The sequence below is a fragment of the Salvia splendens genome, chromosome 10 (genome assembly GCF_004379255.2).
Source record: "Salvia splendens isolate huo1 chromosome 10, SspV2, whole genome shotgun sequence".
In the NCBI taxonomy this organism is placed as follows: domain Eukaryota; kingdom Viridiplantae; phylum Streptophyta; class Magnoliopsida; order Lamiales; family Lamiaceae; genus Salvia; species Salvia splendens.
Window position 1 is genome coordinate 3214597 of NC_056041.1, and position 18367 is coordinate 3232963.

At 38.3% G+C, this 18367-nt stretch overlaps 2 protein-coding genes and 1 long non-coding RNA gene across 4 annotated transcripts; 1 reads left to right on the plus strand and 2 right to left on the minus strand.

Annotated features, from left to right (window-relative positions):
• The first annotated feature begins 5132 nt into the window (after positions 1-5132).
• On the plus strand, positions 5133-9308 carry LOC121752324 (probable protein phosphatase 2C 59). 2 transcript variants are annotated; one of them, XM_042147328.1, is made up of 9 exons: positions 5133-5288; positions 6103-6433; positions 7327-7454; positions 7801-7899; positions 8003-8161; positions 8283-8369; positions 8460-8551; positions 8728-8802; positions 8883-9308. In XM_042147328.1, exons 2-9 carry the CDS (start codon positions 6351-6353, stop codon positions 9036-9038), a joined length of 879 nt encoding a protein of 292 aa, XP_042003262.1. In that variant the 5' UTR covers positions 5133-5288; positions 6103-6350; the 3' UTR covers positions 9039-9308. The 2 variants fall into 2 exon arrangements, with proteins under 2 accessions (XP_042003262.1, XP_042003261.1); XM_042147327.1 differs by lacking the exon at positions 5133-5288 and adding an exon at positions 5479-5663.
• A 341-nt stretch (positions 9309-9649) lies between these two features.
• Positions 9650-11284, minus strand: LOC121752325. Its single transcript, XR_006040300.1, has 2 exons — positions 10948-11284; positions 9650-10100 (listed from the first exon to the last, which is right to left on the minus strand). It is a non-coding gene; the product is annotated as an uncharacterized LOC121752325 (long non-coding RNA).
• A 1508-nt stretch (positions 11285-12792) lies between these two features.
• Positions 12793-14185, minus strand: LOC121750094 (zinc finger protein CONSTANS-LIKE 4-like). The gene is made up of 2 exons (XM_042144551.1): positions 13380-14185; positions 12793-13296 (listed from the first exon to the last, which is right to left on the minus strand). Exons 1-2 carry the CDS (start codon positions 14061-14063, stop codon positions 13000-13002), a joined length of 981 nt encoding a protein of 326 aa, XP_042000485.1. The 5' UTR covers positions 14064-14185; the 3' UTR covers positions 12793-12999.
• Between the last annotated feature and the right edge of the window lie 4182 nt (positions 14186-18367).

Genomic DNA, 18367 nt, shown 5'->3' on the forward strand with positions numbered 1-18367 from the left:
CTTTAGAAGCTTTGATGCACAATCGTTGGCTTGTTGCAGCTCGTTTCGGACGAACTGCTTGTTTAAGCTGAATTGTGGTCTTGTATCCTCTTTAGAAGCTTTGACGCACAATCGTTGGCTTGTTGCAGCTCGTTTCGGACGAACTGCTTGTTTAAGCTGAATTGTGGTCTTGTATCCTCTTTAGAAGCTTTGACGCACAATTGTTTAGCTTGTATATGTTCTAAGAAGGGGATCAGCCTTCGAAGAACAAGATACCTCAGTAACATTTGTAAGAGACGACACTCACATAGACAGACACAACGCACGTAGAGACAAGAACAAGTAAAAAACAAAGAAAACACATAAGACTGACTGAACTGTCTCTTACAAATGGAACTCTTTGGTTGGAAAAATGCCATGCTCGGGGCGTTTATTCTCCTGACTTGAGAGTCAATTTATAAGACCCTTTGCCGAGGACTTCTGACACCCGATATGGAAATTTTTGATGGTGGGTTAGAGTTTGCCCAGCTTTTCTGCTCGGCCGACTTCGTTGTTTCTCAAGATGAGATCTCCCACTTGAAGTTGCAGCTTCTTCACCCTTTGGTTGTAATACCGGGCTACTTGCTCCTTGTACTTGGCTGCTTTTATGCAGGCCAGTTCTCTTCTTTCTTCGGCAAGATCTAGCTCGGCTCTCAGTCCGTCCTCCTTCAGTTCTGCTGAGAAGAAGTTTAGAGTTCGGAAACTGGGTATGCCGATCTCAACCGGAATTACGGCTTCAGGGACGATTTAGTCTTCCCGGCAGGGAAAGCATCAATGGTCAGGATTACTCCATCATATTGTTGCTCGTCATCGTCTTCGGGATCCTGTTGCCTTTTCGGATTCTGAGGAAAGCAGCTCGTACCCCTCTGCTTTTTGTTTTTTGTTTTTCGGCTGCTTGCTTTGGTATTTTTTTAGCGTTCCTGTTTTCACAAGAACATCAATACCTGCAGCCAAATTTCGGCACTCCTCGGTATCGTGACCGTGGGTTTGATGGAAGGAGCAATATACATCAAGACTTCGGCGTGTGGCCGATTTCGTCATCCGTTTTGGTTTTTCGAACATTTCGGAATGTAGTTCGAAAATTTCCGCTCTTGACTTGTTCAATGGTACGAACTGAGCGGGTGGCGTCTCAGGATTGAGACGTGGTCCCAATCTACTTCGTACCGGTGCCCTCTGAATTCTTTCAAAAGGAGTTCGGCGAGGAAGAACATGTCGGGGGTGAGGATTCTCTCTCCTGGAGGACACGTCACTACTGCGGTAGTGACTTTCATGTCTGAAGGAGGAGGGAGAATCCCCCGTTTTCTTCTCCGGCTGCTGGCTTTTTTGCAGGAAGGCTAAGAACTCCTCCTGCTTCTCGGCCAAAAACAGCTTGACAACCTCATTTAAATCGGGCTGCTGGGAAGATTCTGTGCGATGACTCCTGGAGTGGCTTGCTCCTTCGTGAAAACTGGAAGTGGATGTCTCCCGAGGCCGTTTTTCAGACCTGCGAGCTAGACTTACTTCCTCACGGTTGTCACGGACAGAATTATGGGTGTTACGTGATCTGGAATGCATTTTTTTGGTGGAGGAGGATCAAAAACTCGCTTTATCACAAATTTGGTTCTGAGTTTCCCACAGACGGCGCCAGTGATGAATCCGCGAATTTCTGATGTTAGCAAATGCTGGTAGAGAATGAAAATACAGACACAAAGAATTACGTGGTTCGATTTACTGAGGTAAATCTACGTCCACGGGAAGAAAAGAGGGCAGAGTTGTATTGCTTGATCTGTTTTCTACAGCTAACAATACAGACTTGCTATTTGCTATTTTCTCTCTAGAGAGCTTTACAGAAGTTAACAGGAGATCCCCTATCTATCTGACCTAGGTTCTATTTATATTTTGAACCAAGATCGTGGCATGCAGCATTTATTAGGTAGTGGATGTCGTGGAGATCGTGGCGACCTTGCATGGGTCCACTATCCTGCCTGAGTTAATGACTGCTTGACACCACTAAATAGATCGTAGGTGTAGTGGAGGTCGTGGAGGCCTTTCATGAGTCCACTAACTCCTAGTTCGGTCGAATGCTGAGACCGAACTACTGAATTATTGCCGAGCAGCTTTTGCCGATCTGAGAATAGAGCTTGATGCCGACCTGAGAGCAGAGCTTGATTAGTTGGCTTTTACCGGGCTATAGGCTAGGGCCGAACTCTTTGGTTGTGCCGAACTGAACTCTTGGCCGAACTGAACTCTTTCTTGGGCTTTGGGCTAGCCGAGCTGTCCCCGCTATTGGGCTTGTTTAGTTCGTACTCCATCAACTACTATGTGGAATTTATGTGTGAATCAATGCCCTACTTCTAAATCCAGCTACTGTGGGTAATTGGTGCTACACTTTTGAGAAATATGCAAATGCAATGTGTGGTATAAAAACAGTACAGTTGTTGAAATCCAGTTAAGAATTGAATATGGTCAAGAACAATAATGTGTTTGGACTTGGTCAATAATGACTATTATACATACATTTATGACAATATCCATCGATAATTATCAAAAATATTGCACATATTCTAAAGCGGACTTCATTTTATGGCTATTAATTCGTGTGATTTTAATGAATGAATTAAGTTCACATCTTCGACCGTCCGAATCAATCCTTAATGGATGTTCAAAACAATCAGGTATAATTTTAAATTTTTAATTATTCGAATAATATATCTATGATTCTATATACATTTCAATTCACAATAGAACATTGCATTATATAGGATTGATTGCCTTCTTATTCGGCTGTTTGGTTTTGTTTTGTCGCAGTCAATTTTCCCACAGAATTGGGTTCTCTTGCTCACCAGTAAAATATATGTCCCATCAACAACCTTTACCCTAAGGGCATCCGCAATGGTGCGGATGTCCCGGCAGGCATCCCTGCAGACATCTCAAAAACACCTCATGCCACGTCATACGGACTTCCCACTGTGGATGCCACGTCATACGGACATCCCACTGCGGATGCCACGTCATACGGACATCCCATTGTACAGTGGCGGACATCCCCAAGGACATCCCGACGGACTTCATTAATTAAAAAAAAGAAAAGTACATTTCACCAAAATAAAAAAAAAATACATTTCAACAATTAAAAACTTCATCAATGATGACCCCTCCGCTGCCATACTTCTTCAATTATATCGTTCTGAAGTCGAACATAGGCTTGTTTTTGGCGCATGTCGGCGAATGCATGGACTCGCTCGACATCGTCATGGGGTATCCCCATGCGTACATTGCCAGTGGGCACGCCATGGCTTGGACCCGCAGCCGTAGCATCATCGTTGGCCCAATCGGTCAGCGCTGTCTTCGACAATCATGTTGTGCATGATAATACATGCGTACATGATGTCGGCGATGCTGTCAACATACTACAGCCGTGATGGACCCTTTACTGCCGTCCATCGAGACTGGAGCACACCAAATGCTCGCTCCACATCCTTGCGCGCTGCCTCCTGACGTTGCGCAAAGTATATCTTATTTTCATCTGTTGGGCATCTGATCGTCTTCACAAAGACGGGCCACATCGGGTTTATCTCATCCGCCAAATAATAGCCCATACTGTGTTGGTTGCCGTTGGCGACGAAACTGACGGCCGGACCGACGCCATGCACTGGTCGTTGAAATGTTGTTGTTAGACCCGGCTACTCCAAAATAGGCGTGCCAAATCCGCAGCCGGTAGTCAGCTACTGCTTCAAGGATCATCGTGGGATTCTTGGCCTTAAAACCAGTGGTGTACATCCCTTTCCCGGCAGCGGGCCAGTTCTTCCATTTCTAGTGCATACAATCTATGCTGCCTAACATCCCCGGAAACCCGTGCTGATTCCCGTGCATATCCAGCAGAGCCTGACAATCTTCGGGGGTAGGCTTCCAAAGATACATATCCCCGAATATCTCCCTAACACCCTGACAAAAATACTTCAGGCAGTCGCGGACAGTCGTCTCGCCGATGTGGAAGTACTCGTCGAACATGTCGGCCGCACCTCCGTATGCCAACTGCCTAATTGCGGCAGTGCACTTCTGAATCGGCGTGTGGCCGGGTTTACCAGCCGCATCCTCCCGCACCCTAAAATACCCGTATCGACGCTCCAAAGCGCCCACGATACGCAGAAAAAGCGGACGATGTATCCTAAACCGTCGCCGGAATAGGTTCTCCCCAAACCGTGGCTCCGGCGCAAAGTAATCCTCGTACAACCGACTGTGGGCAGCGAGGTGATCCCGGGGCACTATAGTGCGACGATGGATGGGTCGAGGCACCGCCGCCGCCGAGGCCGCTTGTTCCTCCCTCTCCGGGGCCACCCGCACACGTGCGTGTATCATCCGCATCATGTGTTCATAATGCCCACCACGACCACTTCCACTACCACCACCACTACCAGACATTACGGAAATATAAAAGAAATTTAGAGAGAGAGAAACTTGTTAAAACAAGTGGTGCGAATAAAATGAAATGCAACGAGACGTATTTATAGAATTTTTTCAAAAAAATAATGCAAAAATCGGGAATTCCGCACCGACGTCCGTGGGAGTCAGCGCAATGGCGGACGTCCCGACGGACGTCAGTGGAAAGGCGCGGACATGCGGTGTCCGTATCCGCTGAACAGTTGCACAATGGCGGACGTCGCGCACGCCGGTCTGACATCCGCGCGGAAGTCCGCTATTGCGGATGCTCTAAATAAGTGTATTTTATCCGATTCCAAATAGAAAAGAAAACAAAAATTCAAATTCTAGGTATGAACTTGTTGAATTTTTGTGTAATGATTTTTTGACCTTACAAAATTATTGCATAGGTAGATTAGCAATCCTACTCCCTAGGTAACCGTTGTTGTTTGGTATAGAAGAAAAACAATACTTCGATGATTTTATGAAACTACTCCACTTCTATAAATAAACTCACCCATTGTTTTGTGTATGTCTAATGAAATAATTGTTGTATAATTTTGGTGGAATGAAATAGTACTAGTAGTAGCACATAACATTTAAAATTAGGATAGGAAACAAGATGTGCTTATCCATTCCCTTTCGACAAAGATATTTATTTGTATGACTCCCACCTTTTATGCTTTGCCATTATTATTGCTCTACCGTTGTGATTTTTATAGCTGTCTACTTAATATATATCCATTGGAGAGAGAGAGAGAGAGAGAGAGAGAGAGAGAGAGAGAGAGAGAGAGAGAGAGATTATATGATTATCGAGAGACCTTGGCTCTTGCTGCATGTAAGCCAAGTGTTGGGCTACCTCAATTTTGCAGGTACAGTTTATATATGTATGTGCAATGTGTGTTGACTGAGTCACAACTCAATTTTAGCATGACTAAACCACAACCCAAATCAGGCAAATGAAAACAAGCTGAGTCATGAAATGAATCTGTATGCACCTTTTCTTTCAAGGCCAAAAGATAAAAATCCAATCTTGAAGAGGCAAGGAGATAATCAAAAAGAGGGATTGATTTGATTACTTTCACTTATACTAGTAGTTTATATTCTTTGATTGAACTACTCCAATAATTATATTATTACAATACCCTACCCCATCTCCTTACTCCCCATTTTTCTTCATCTTGACATTTTTTCTCATTTTCTTTTCTAAAGTCTCTGCCTTCTCCTCTACCTGCCCATTTCTTCAGGTTCTCTCTCTCTAGCTTATGTTTTTGTTGTTTTCATGTATGATGAGAATATGCCCTCATGTTGTTTTCATGCATTTTCTTTATTGATATATGAAAGCTTCTTATGGGGAAGTTTCTTAAATCATTTTTTGATCAAGACTGGATTTTTGGGGATTAAACTGAAAAAGATGGAATTTTGTAATTTGGGTTTTCTTATGATTTGCACCCACAGGCATATATATGTATAGTTGCTCGAATTTTATCATATTCTATTGGATTGATGGGTTTTGGAGATGAAAAAGGGTTGTTGGACGGTTGCAACTTTTTTTCAGTTTGAAGGTTCTTATTATTCTGCACATGCATATTAGATCTATACTTGAATATGAAGTTTCATGTGTTTTATTACTTCGCTTGCCGTGTTTCAGTAAATCAAGGTGTAATTTTTAACCTTTTTTTGCAGGATAAATTGAAAAATATCCTTGATTGTATTCGAACCAATTTCAGATGCTGTGACTGAGATGGTTTGTTTGGTCTTGCCGTTTTTTAATTAATAAATCTCCCCAGTTTTAGCCTCTTAAGATTTCTTAGAGGAATTTATAAGGAAGAAAATAGGTGAGTTCCTTCTATTAATTAGGAAAGAGGGTCAAACGTATTGAAGCAAAAACAGAAAGTTCGAATTGGAAAAGAACTTGAAGAGTGATTGATAACATGGGTTATCTGAACTCAGTATTCTCACAGTCGACAAGTCAAGTCCACGTCGATAGCGCTCCAGTCAGTGGGGGTGGCCTTAGGTGATTTTCTCACCCTATCTATTTTGTATTCTTGTTCATGTTATGTTTCTTTGGACAATGTTTTGGATTCATTGTTCTTAGATTTGAATATTTCTTAAGTTTAGCATTGCAGCTAGTAATGAGGTTTCTCAAAATTTCATGGATGAGGCATTTGTCAAGATAAATAACTAAAGATCAAAACGGGCGTTAATCCATATTGTCAGTTTCCCTACATTTAGTCTTTTTAATTTCCCACAACTTTTTTTTATGTCTACGAAAAACAGCTGTGTTTCCACATCCTGCATTGCATTGCTGTAGCTTGTGTGAGAATCTTGCATGTTTAACAGTCACTCTGATTGGTTGGTTACTTAAGTTTTTTGGAAGTTTGCTGTGTAGAACTTGAGCTTTGTCCCCTTTCAGATATTGTTTTCCATCATGTAGAACTTCCAGCAAATCTTAACTTTTTATGCTACGTGTGCATTTCATTCATATTCGATGAATTTGATTGCTTACGCATGAATGGCAGTTCTTCATTGGCCTGGTTAATGTGATTTAAAATTACCATATTACATGCCTCAAAAAGCTTGAAAACAAACTGATGGTTGTCTTATATGGTAAAACACTATTTTTGAAAATGAGAAATTGTGTTGTTGTCCACGTGCAACATTAACAGCCAACGTCCAGAAGAAAAGGAATGATATCACTTCCAGATATTGTTTTCCTTAGCTAGCCATTGTTCCATTGATCTCAAAATAATACTCCATCTACATAATTCATTTGATTTTTCCTTGAATACTTTTCCACATAAAAGTTTTAGTTTCCACCCTAATCGTTTATTGACTTATTGATGTGTCTGAGAAGCGTATTAGAGTGGTTCAGTTTAATCTAACATTGAATGCATTAACTTGGTGCAGCCAGAACGGAAAGTTTAGCTATGGATATGCTAGTTCTCCAGGCAAAAGATCTTCAATGGAGGACTTTTACGAGACAAGAATTGACGGTGTTGATGGAGAGGTGGTTGGTCTCTTCGGAGTCTTTGATGGTATCTCTCTCTTTTTACTTTTGAGCAAAATCAGCCCCTCTTCAAATGTTTTGAATATGGAAAAATATTATTTTTCGTTTAGCATCACATTTTAGGAACTTCAGTTTTCTGTGACTCTTTTATCAAGTCTGCAAAGAGATGGCAAAAGTGGCTGGACAGCTACAATCACGATTATTATCTTGATATTCTGTAGAAAAAATTATGATTTCTGATGATGATTAATATGTTTGGCATTTATTGCATCTGATGTTAACTTTTCTATGTTTCGCTCTAACCTGTATATAAGGTAACGGTATATTAACAATATTTCATCATTCTAATTAATTTCCATTGGTTATTTGGTTAGGTCACGGTGGAGCTCGAGCTGCAGAATATGTCAAACAAAACCTGTTCAGCAACCTGATAAGGCATCCAAAATTTATATCTGATACTAAATCAGCTATATGTATGTCTCGTGATGCTATTGCTATTCTCGTCGAAATAAGTTATTCTTTTATATATATGGTGTTTTCATGTATACTGTTTTAACTAACTAGTTCTTATTCCAGCCGACGCATACAATCATACAGATTCGGAATTCCTGAAATCTGAGAACAATCAGAACAGGGATGCTGGATCCACTGCTTCCACAGCTATCCTTGTTGGTGACCGCTTACTAGTGGCAAATGTTGGAGATTCAAGAGCTGTCATTTGCAGGGGTGGTCAGGGTAAGAGTCGGAAACATTTTCCCCGTTCTCTTTCTTTCTGAAGCACTGTTTCATGGGAGCGATACGATGCATTTTGGAAACTGTTGCAATTTTATATCAATGGTTGTGTTTGATCTTGCAGCTTTTGCTGTCTCTCGAGATCACAAACCTGACCAGACAGATGAAAGACAACGGATTGAAGATGCTGGTGGCTTTGTAATGTGGGCTGGTAAATGCCTTCACACTCATCTCTTTAAACCTCGTTTTAGTAATGCTATCTTCTGCAGGAATTTTCTCATCATCTAAGCGTCCTCTACAGGAACTTGGAGAGTCGGAGGAGTGCTTGCAGTATCTCGTGCATTTGGTGATAGACTGCTGAAGCAGTATGTGGTTGCTGACCCGGATATTCAGGTACATTCGCTAACTTGTTACAGACGGTGTTCCAAAAAGTCAAATCTCCTTGCTAATAGTGATACTCATAGATTTGTAGTTGCATATTCAATGATAAAGAGTTCGTAACTTGAAAGGGCATATATATTTTGTCTTTTCGTTTGGCATATAACTCGTCTTACTTGAATGTGTCCCAGGAGGAAAAAGTTGATGACACACTCGAGTTTCTCATCCTTGCCAGCGATGGGCTTTGGGACGTGGTAACAAATGAGGTCTGCCTTCTGGATATAGTTTCAATTTATGTCTTCATTGATTGTCTGTTGGTCGTTCTCATACATGTTTCAACTTTCAGGAAGCTGTTTCTATGACTAAACCGATCCCAGATCCCGAAGATGCAGCAAAGAGACTGCTGCAAGAAGCTAACCAGAGAGGGAGTGGTGATAACATCACCATTGTAGTTGTCCGGTTTCTTGCTGCCGAAGAGGAATCATCTCATGCCGCCCAATGAGACTGGTTCCTCCTTCGTTCGAACATAAAAGGAAACAGCAATAGGAAGCTTGTGCAGCAGCACTGAACTGTAAAGTAGATAGAGACGAACCAGTCTTTGCTAAAAAGTGCACTACTTAAGAAGAAGACTATATAAGAACCAAGAATGTCTAACTTGAGTTCTATATATTATTATATGAAATTTGGATTATTTATTAGTGACTAGTGTGTGAAACTTGAGTTCCAAAGTACTGAACATTAATATGGAAATGTGTTGTGATTTCTTTTGTAATGCTCTTTCCTTTTGTATGTATTTTTCCTTGAGATCTACAATGCATCTGTAGATTGAGTCTGAAGCAGAAAATAATATTGATTCAAAGCAAAATATGTCTCTCTCAAGGCCCTCAAAGCATAGTAATAACTCTAGTACATTGACAGCGTGCCTTCCACTAATGTAGTCACAACAGAGACGAGTTGCAGAACAATGAAAATGGAAGGAAAATATATTGACTGGTATCATGAGGAGTATCAGCATATCAGTAGATAAATCATTCATTACGATAAAAATAAATAATGAACTCTTCTTGTGCTATACTTATATTGCTTGGATATGGGAGCGAAAACAATATACAATTCACTAATGCAAGCCACTCTGATTAATTGCATGAAGGAAAATTAATGTGACAAGAATGCTCATGAAGAAAGACAAACAAACCATCACAATCCATAGAATTTTTTTTAAAAATTATTAAAGACAAATCCGAACAACAACTAAAAAGGTACTCCATGAGACAGTGTGTTAGTGGAAACTGGTTTCATGTTATAAAAAGCAAACCTTTGCTGCAACGGAGGAATTCCCTCTTTCTCCTCAACCCTTTCCTTGATTCGGTCGATAGTATCAGTAGGCTCAATATCGATTTCAATTTCTTTCCCAGTAAGGGTTTTAACCTTGATCATAGTACCTCCCCTAAGTCTCAAAACAAGGTGAAGCGTTGATTCCTTCAGGATATAGTAATCTGCCATCTTCTAATTGTTTACCAGCAAATATTAGCCTCTGCTGGTCAGGAGGTATGCCTTCTTTATCCTGGAATCAGCAGCCACTCATATTCATTACAGACAGAAAGTTAACTATTTTCACCTAATATGATTAATCAATTAAACTAATGCCCTGAAATTAGACGGTACACATGTAACTGAAGCAAAGTAACTTCTCCCAACAACAAAGGCTGCATTTATGCAAAAACAAGAAGTTGAACAATAACATGCTAGGATTGCCACGGATTCCGGTAACTGATCACAATCTAGTGCACTCGTTACAAAGAATGGCCCAAAAAGAGATCACTGCTAACATTGAGTGATAGAAATAGAATATATAGATGAAACATAGGATTAAATATTAAAGGATGAGATGGTCAAACAAGCTCAAAATTAATTAATTCATCAAATTTACGAGATTAGCTTGGATTATTTTATCAACTCTTCACATAGCTAAAAGTGAACTCCCCCTAATACCGTTTCCAATACATAGTTGGTTATCAAAACACTAAAAACTAAATTGATACCTATAGGAGAATACATTGATCAAAATGCCCAAATCTTGTCCTACTCATCACAACATAACCCTTCAGTTATCATCTTATCCTCCAAAAATCTACCTATGAGAATGACCAATACTACCCTAGCTAAACAGATACGCGAATTTCATAGCAAACACTTGCAGCGAAGTGATTGAAAAAGAAAAATTAATCACACACCACCAGAAAACCCTAGCTCCGTCCACATCAATTAATAAAGTTTAGAAGTAACTAAAACAATCTGAAACTCAAAATCGATCATCCCTGCAACAGAATAGGTATAAACAATAATAAAGCAGACAATCAATAAAGCACAACACAAATCCATTAAAAGAGAGAGCAGAGCAAATGAAGGACCTGAATTTTGGCCTTGACATTATCGATGGTGTCGCTGCTCTCAACCTCGAGCGTAATTGTCTTTCCGTTTAGGGTTTTGACGAATATCTGCATCCTTTATTACGCTCTTGAGGTGTGAGACTGCTGATTTCCACTACCAATTTCAGATTTTCTTTTTCTCCCAACTTCGCCTTATTTATATGTTCATATTTAATATATAATTGGATTTAATTAGACTAATGATATAATAGCATTAGCTGGTATTCGATTGTCAAAATAAAATTATATCGATTTCGGAAAGGGAGATTATATTGGTTGACCTTTCAAAGTTTGAAATTAAATTCGTCGATCTTTCAAAATATAGGATTGAGGCATGCGAATTTTTCAAAACATGAACTTTTGTTATTTTTACTTTTTACTTTTATTTTTTCTTATTATTTCTCACATAACATTTGTTAATTGCCCAAACTACCCCTTACATTATTAATTAATTATTAATCATGATTCTCTATGGGAATCGTTTTCTTGTATCAACAACAAAGCCTAACTGAAAATTGTGTGTGTGTGTGTGAGAGAGAGAGAGAGAGGGGGGTTTTATAGGCAACGAGGTGTTGGTGTTTTTGAAGCTCATCGCCGTTGAAAAAAGGTGCCGGCTCATTTTCCACCACCATAAACGGAAACACACCTTTTTATTCGATGAGAACATAGTCTTATTCGCAATCGCAATCAGTAGCTATTGCATTTTTGTCAATGAAAAGAATGATGATCAGAAACAAAAATAAGGTAAATTGACACCTAGACCTATAGGCCACGAGACTAATCTATATTATTTGAACTTGACGATACAAAATTACATGAATTATTAAATTTTGTGGTGGGCCCATCTAACTATGTGATTCTTAGACATTGGAAAATCCAGCCAACCAATAACGTTTCGTTATTTGATCCGCGGTGGGACACCCTTATCTACATATACTATAATTCATTTTATTTTATTTATAAATTACAGTATATTAGAAATTTAGCAAACTCTCACTTTTATCATATTTATAATAGGAAATATATTACACTAACTCATTTTCACTCATATTTTATTATAAAATTAATATATAAAAGTAGTGCTCACATTTTATTAAATTTTTCAACTCACTTTCTATTACATTTTTAAAAATTCATGTCAAATTAAATAGTGACAAATTGTTAGGGACAAATGGAATGATATATTTGAAGGACTTTATATGTTATGGCCGCTACAAGCCTACAAGATCTTATAAATAAAATGAAATAACTCAATACACGTAAACAATAAAGAAGCGAAAAAAAAAATATTATCCATTCTTTGAGATGCAAAATATATGGAAATGAGAGGTTCTCAAGAAAATGCAAGATCATAAAACTAAATACTCGTCGTTTGTGAGCTTAATAATGTATAGATCTGCAGTTGGATAATTATCCAATATACGTACTCATAATTCACTCAAAAAATACAATTGTCTGAAACATTCTAAATTAAATTTTGATAAACATAGGAGTATAATTTAAGAAGAAAGTATTATGGTAAATGATCGATTTTTTTCCGACAAACACAACTTTCAGAGGATTGAGCATGTTTATATTGATTCATATATAAAATATAAAAAATTCGACAATATTATAGAAATAAAAAGAGAAACTTTTGAACTTGGTAAGAGTTTAAGCTATGTAGTTTGCAAGTAGATTTTTATTGAGTTATCTAAATTTTAGGGTTTGATTTATCATTCCTGTTAGGTTGTACAGTACTCGTATTTATTTTGCCAGCAATAAGGCAATTTGGCAAGTTTATAAATGGTTAATGTATTGTTATTATTTGTATTGTATTACTACATAGATGCAAAAAGAATGCATTTAATTCTGTGAATAAAGTAGAGTACAATTCATATCGCAAAAATAGGAAGTGGAAAACGTCAGTACAAAATCGAGAACAAGTAACCTTACAATATTTACACACGACGACGACGGCGTATTAATCGTCATCGTCAAATGTTAGAGCCCAAAATTCGATTAAACCCTAGGCAAGAAGATCACTGGATCTCACTAGAAGCTCGGAACGACGCCGTACGATGCAGCTTCACCGCCGAGGAGCGACTCCACCTCCAGCTCAGACAGCTTCGCGAATCTCCCTTTGATTCTCGGCCTCGTCTCCGCGTACGCTTTCCTCGAAGCGTATCGAATCGTCTTCTCGAACTTTCTGTTCTTCCTCTTCTCTCTGTACCTCAGCACCCTCGCCTCTCTATCCATTCCCAGCACTGCCACCGCCGCCACGCTCTCGCTCTTCCCCAAGCTCTCCGCCGCATCCGGCACTACCCCCACCTCCATCGAAGACGAGGACACCTGTAATTAGCAATTTCAAAATCAATTGCGCATATCCACCAAATTAGGGTTTATCAAATCAAAAGAGGGGAACAGAAGCATACGCTTTGGCTGATGGATTGCGAGGTGAAATTGTACATGAAGGGCTTGGGCACCGCGTAGTCCATTTCGAAAGAGGGGAATCCGTCCACGACGGGACCCGGTACGTATTGACCCGATTCGTTCTGCACCGGCACGACTCCGTCGGAGGAGTAATGCTTCTGCTCAACGATTTGGTGAAGATGCGGTTTCTGATCGCCCGATTTGAGATCGAGATCGAGATCGAGATAGGGATCGATATCGGTGAAGAGGTACTCAGCGGACATGTACTCGGGCGACCCGGATTCGTCCTCCGCTTTGGTATTCGGGTCGGGTAGGAGCCAGGAGGCGGCCTCGGCCTCCTCTTCGGAGGGAGGGGGCTTTCCGGCTGCGGGGGCGGCGTCGTAGAAGGGGACGAAGGGGACGCGCTCGTGGCGGCGGGCGAGGGGGTTGGCAGAGTGGATGTCGCGGTCGCAGGCGGCGCAAAGAGCGGCGGCGTCGGCCTTGCAGGTGAAGGCGGCCGGCGCCTGCTCGCAGACCTCGCAGATCCAGACGCGGCCGCGGCGCAACGCCAACTTGTTGGCGGCGTGGATCTTGGCGTCGCACGCGCCGCAGAGGAACGCCGAGTCAGCGCGGCAGAAGACGGCGACTGGAGAGGCCTTGCAAGAGTCGCAGAGCTTCGCGGTTATGCTCCAGCTTTCAGCCCCCATTTCTTTCTCTTCTCAGTTTGATTCAGTGTGTGTTTATTCTCTCTCTGTTTCTGTGTAGATGAAGAGAGAATTGCAAACTGTTTTGGGAGCTTGATGAGTTTATATGAGTGCAGTGTAACAGTGGGAACTCCAAAGTTTTTGTACAGGGAGCTGAATGGGTAGAGATGATCTATGATTTAGCCAATGAAATGACGACATATGGCCGATTCTTAGCCAGATAAAAAAAGGTTGAATTCATTTTGTAGGAATTATGGGATTTTGCTGTTTAGACAGGGGTAGGGTGGGGTCCATAGAGATACGTGTTGGATATTGCAAGCTGAAATTTGAGACATTTTGATTTTATTCATTTTTTTCTATTGTCACGACCAATGTTTTAAAAATCGGACCGGCAAGCGAATCGACGATGTTACTGGTTCACGGTTCAACCGCTCCAACCGGTCTAACCGTTTTACTGTTGCAAATATATATAAAAATATATTAAATTTAGTAAATGATTTATAATTAATAATATATCACAAAACATTAAACCTTATAGATAATTAGTGATGTATAAATATAAATAATATTAAAATTTAGTAAATATATTCTGATATATATATTTAATATTAGTTAGTCTAGATAAAAAAATTAATATTTCATGTATTAAAAGAGATAATATTTATATTAATTTAAGAAAATTTATTTCGTAAAATAATATATAATTAAATACGAATTAAGTACTTATTAATTAGTTTAGATAAGATTATTCATTAATGTCAATAGCTAGGGTATATAAATTAATTATGTAATATAAAAAATTTATTTATAGTAAATAATGAATCTTATATGGTACTAATAATAATATAGGTGGTAAGTAGAGCATCATTAAAATATAAAGGATGATAATTATATATATTATAATTAATAATTATATTAAAGAATAATAAAATTAAAATGAATTATTAGTTTTTGTAGATAAAATTAATGGTTAATATATAAAAATATTTAATGTTCAAATTGTTCAATAAGCCCATGTGGTGGAGTGGTAGAGGTCTTCTTAACTAGAAGAGAGGTCATGAGTTCAACCTCTACCAACAACAAATTTTAAAAAATTTTGAAAAAAAAAAATAGAAAACCGATTTCCGGTTCACGGTCCAACCGGCCCGACAGGCTGGTTCCACCTGTTCACGGCGGTTCAATGCAGTGGTGGTTTAAAGGAGTGAACCGGACTGGACTACCTACCGGTTCGGGTCCGACCGGTCGAACCGGCCGGTCCGGTCCGGTTTTTAAAACATTGGTTATGACAAGTTATTTATTTAGTCGATCTTTATTTTGATTTAACAAAAAGTTCCTATCTCTTAAAAACTATGTTTTGGTCGTGAAGGGAGTATTTAATATAAAATCAGTAAAATAAAATAGAGTATAGTTTTAGATATTTAGAATAATTGATTGATTCATAATTTTATTTTTCTATTTTTGTTTGTCTATAAAAATAGTTGGTTTTCATTTTTGGTAAAATGATACTTGTATCATGAATTTTCTTTGTCCTGTTTATTTATTTTAAAAAATTATTCAACCATTATCTTTCTCCTCTACTTTAATAATTGTATACGAAGACTGTTGTTACGGATCGAAAGGGGTATAAATTATCTATGGTTCGGGTTGGCCCAAACGGCCAAACCCATAGACTGAATGCAGCTAGAGCCAGCCAGTAGGGCAACTTGGATGATTATTCTATATTGCAGCAAAAGGCGATTCCGTCGCCTTGTCGGCCCCCACACTCCGGCTCAACATCATGTGAGGGGGTTCAATCAGGGTACGCAGTAGCCCGTTAAGGGGGAAGCCTTAACCCACTGGCTGCCAGAAGCCCATCTCCCAATGCCTCACACTTGTGGCTGAGAGATGGAAGCAACTAGACGACAGCAGTGGGATTCGAACACATGCTCATTGCAGCAAGATCTGCCCCTCCATTGCCAACTGCGCTATGCCCCCGCGGGCGATGATTATTCTCTATTTATCATCAGGATGTGGCTTGAAATTGACAGCTATAACTGAGATTATGAAACCCACGAAAAAAAAATTAGGGGACCATGTTACATAAAAAGGAAAAATATTGCAAAGTAGAAATTGTAGTTGAATTGGTGTAAATTGATAGATGGCTTTTGTGGGAGCGTTAGGGCCAATTTTAAAACTTGGCAACTCATTATTATTGACATTCATTTTCATGCTGATTGATCACCATCACCTTTCCTGCAACTAAAAGTTAAAATTGAAAAACTTGCTCTACTTTCAATTTGGGCTTATTTTAGATGATCAATATAATCGTACTAAATCTTGTTAAAACTTTTGATTTACTAGTTAAAAAAAGTGTCTCATCAACTAACTTGTCTCTCTATAGCCTTAAGTTTCATTTTGCTTGGCTTGGCTAAATCTTTCACTACTTTGTTTAATAATTTCAAGATTGGATTTCAGTCTCTCGCTCTCCCTTCTAGATTTTGTTTTAATTGTCTTAAATTTATCAATTGTTGGATTTTTTTTTGGAGGATAGATTTTGATTTACAATTTTTACTTGAATAATGAATTAACTAAATAATACTCCATAGGAATATGAGTCTCTCTCTTTGTTTTTTATTTTGTAGTTGTAAGAATTAAATAGTTTAAACCATTTTTCAAGATAATATTTTGTCCATTTAGCCCCAGTCCTATTCAGCTTGACATATGCTACTTACCATTTTATTTTTATTAAAAGTTCAAAATCATCCTATATTCAAAATTAACAGCTTCACACGGCATAATTAGATTTAGGTGGCTGACCAGACAATTAATTCAACATTGTTTCTGGTGGGTTTGAGATTTTAGTCAAGAGAAACTTAACGAGATTAAGTTGATTATAATTGAATACACATAGGTATGACTTTTGATCAAATATTTAACCTTTTTTTTTGGGAGCTATAAAATAAAATTTTGATGGTCGTATCCAATAATTATCCAAAAAGAACCTTTACTAGGGAGAATTAAAAGTGGTCTTACATTAGAAAACCACTTTTCATTCAACCTTGAAATCTTACATTGATCTTATTTTATAATACCACCATTTAAGGATTTAGTTGAGAAATTACTCTTTGCGGTCCTCATAAATTGTTCCATTTTGGACCGATGCGAGTTTTAAGAAATTGTTTGATTTTGTTAAGAAAAATTAGAAGGAAAAAGCGTGGAATGTGAATAATACTTTTATGTACTCTATTAGTTGTATAATATTTGTGAGGAGAATGGATTAATGGAATATAAGACTCACTTGTCAAATACTATAATAAAATTAAAATAAGACAATTAATAGAGATTGAATGAAAATAGCAAAATGGGAAAATTAATGGAAACCAGAGAGGGAGTATTTTGTATGGGTGCAGAGGCAAAATTTGCTCACGAGATTGAAATTGCACTGACCAAAATTCAGAATTGCTTTTACAGAAATGAAATGAGAGCATAGATATCAGTCAATAATACTTTTGTTCACATGATTTATGTGTGTATAAATTGGGATACCTTTTAAATTTGTACTTATATGATGCATAAGATAAAATACTAAAAAAGGACAGCCTAATTAGTAATACTGCTTAATTTTGATCTTATCTTATCTGTTCAATTTTTAGGCTGAGCTACCCTTTATATTTTCTACTGGACTCTGTAACCATACATCTAGGCCCAATTAATACTTTTCTTTTCAAATCGAAGGGCCTAATTAGTTTAGTACTTCATCCTGGTTTTACAATGGAAGTTTTAAAGCACTTTTTTTAAAACACTTATTCACTACCTCATCCCACAAAAAATAATTATATTAAGTCCATATATGGTAAGTTTATATCTCTATTGAAATAAGTCTCCTTTATCATTAGCAATATTGCAACTCCTTTTTTCTCTATTTCTCTTATTTTACAAATTTACATTAAAACATGTCTAGCTCACTAATAATGAATTACTAGAGTACTATTATTCGTTATATATCAAACTTTAGTTACTTTTTTTAGTACCTACCACACTCCAATCAACTTGAACCATGAACGTTGCATTTGTTCCAGATAAATGTATCTCGTTTTTGGATGAAAAATAAAGTAATTCTAAAGATAGTGTAACAGTGAACATAAACTTGAGACATTTATCATTAAGCACTAATTGCAACATTGTTATACCAACACACAGCACAAAAACAAGAAAGGATTTTTGTACAAAATACTATGAGTACAAGCTTACATGTTATTCAGGCTCCACTTGAATTAGGAATCTTAGGCAAACTAAAAATAATTTTTTAGTTGTAACATAATAATTTA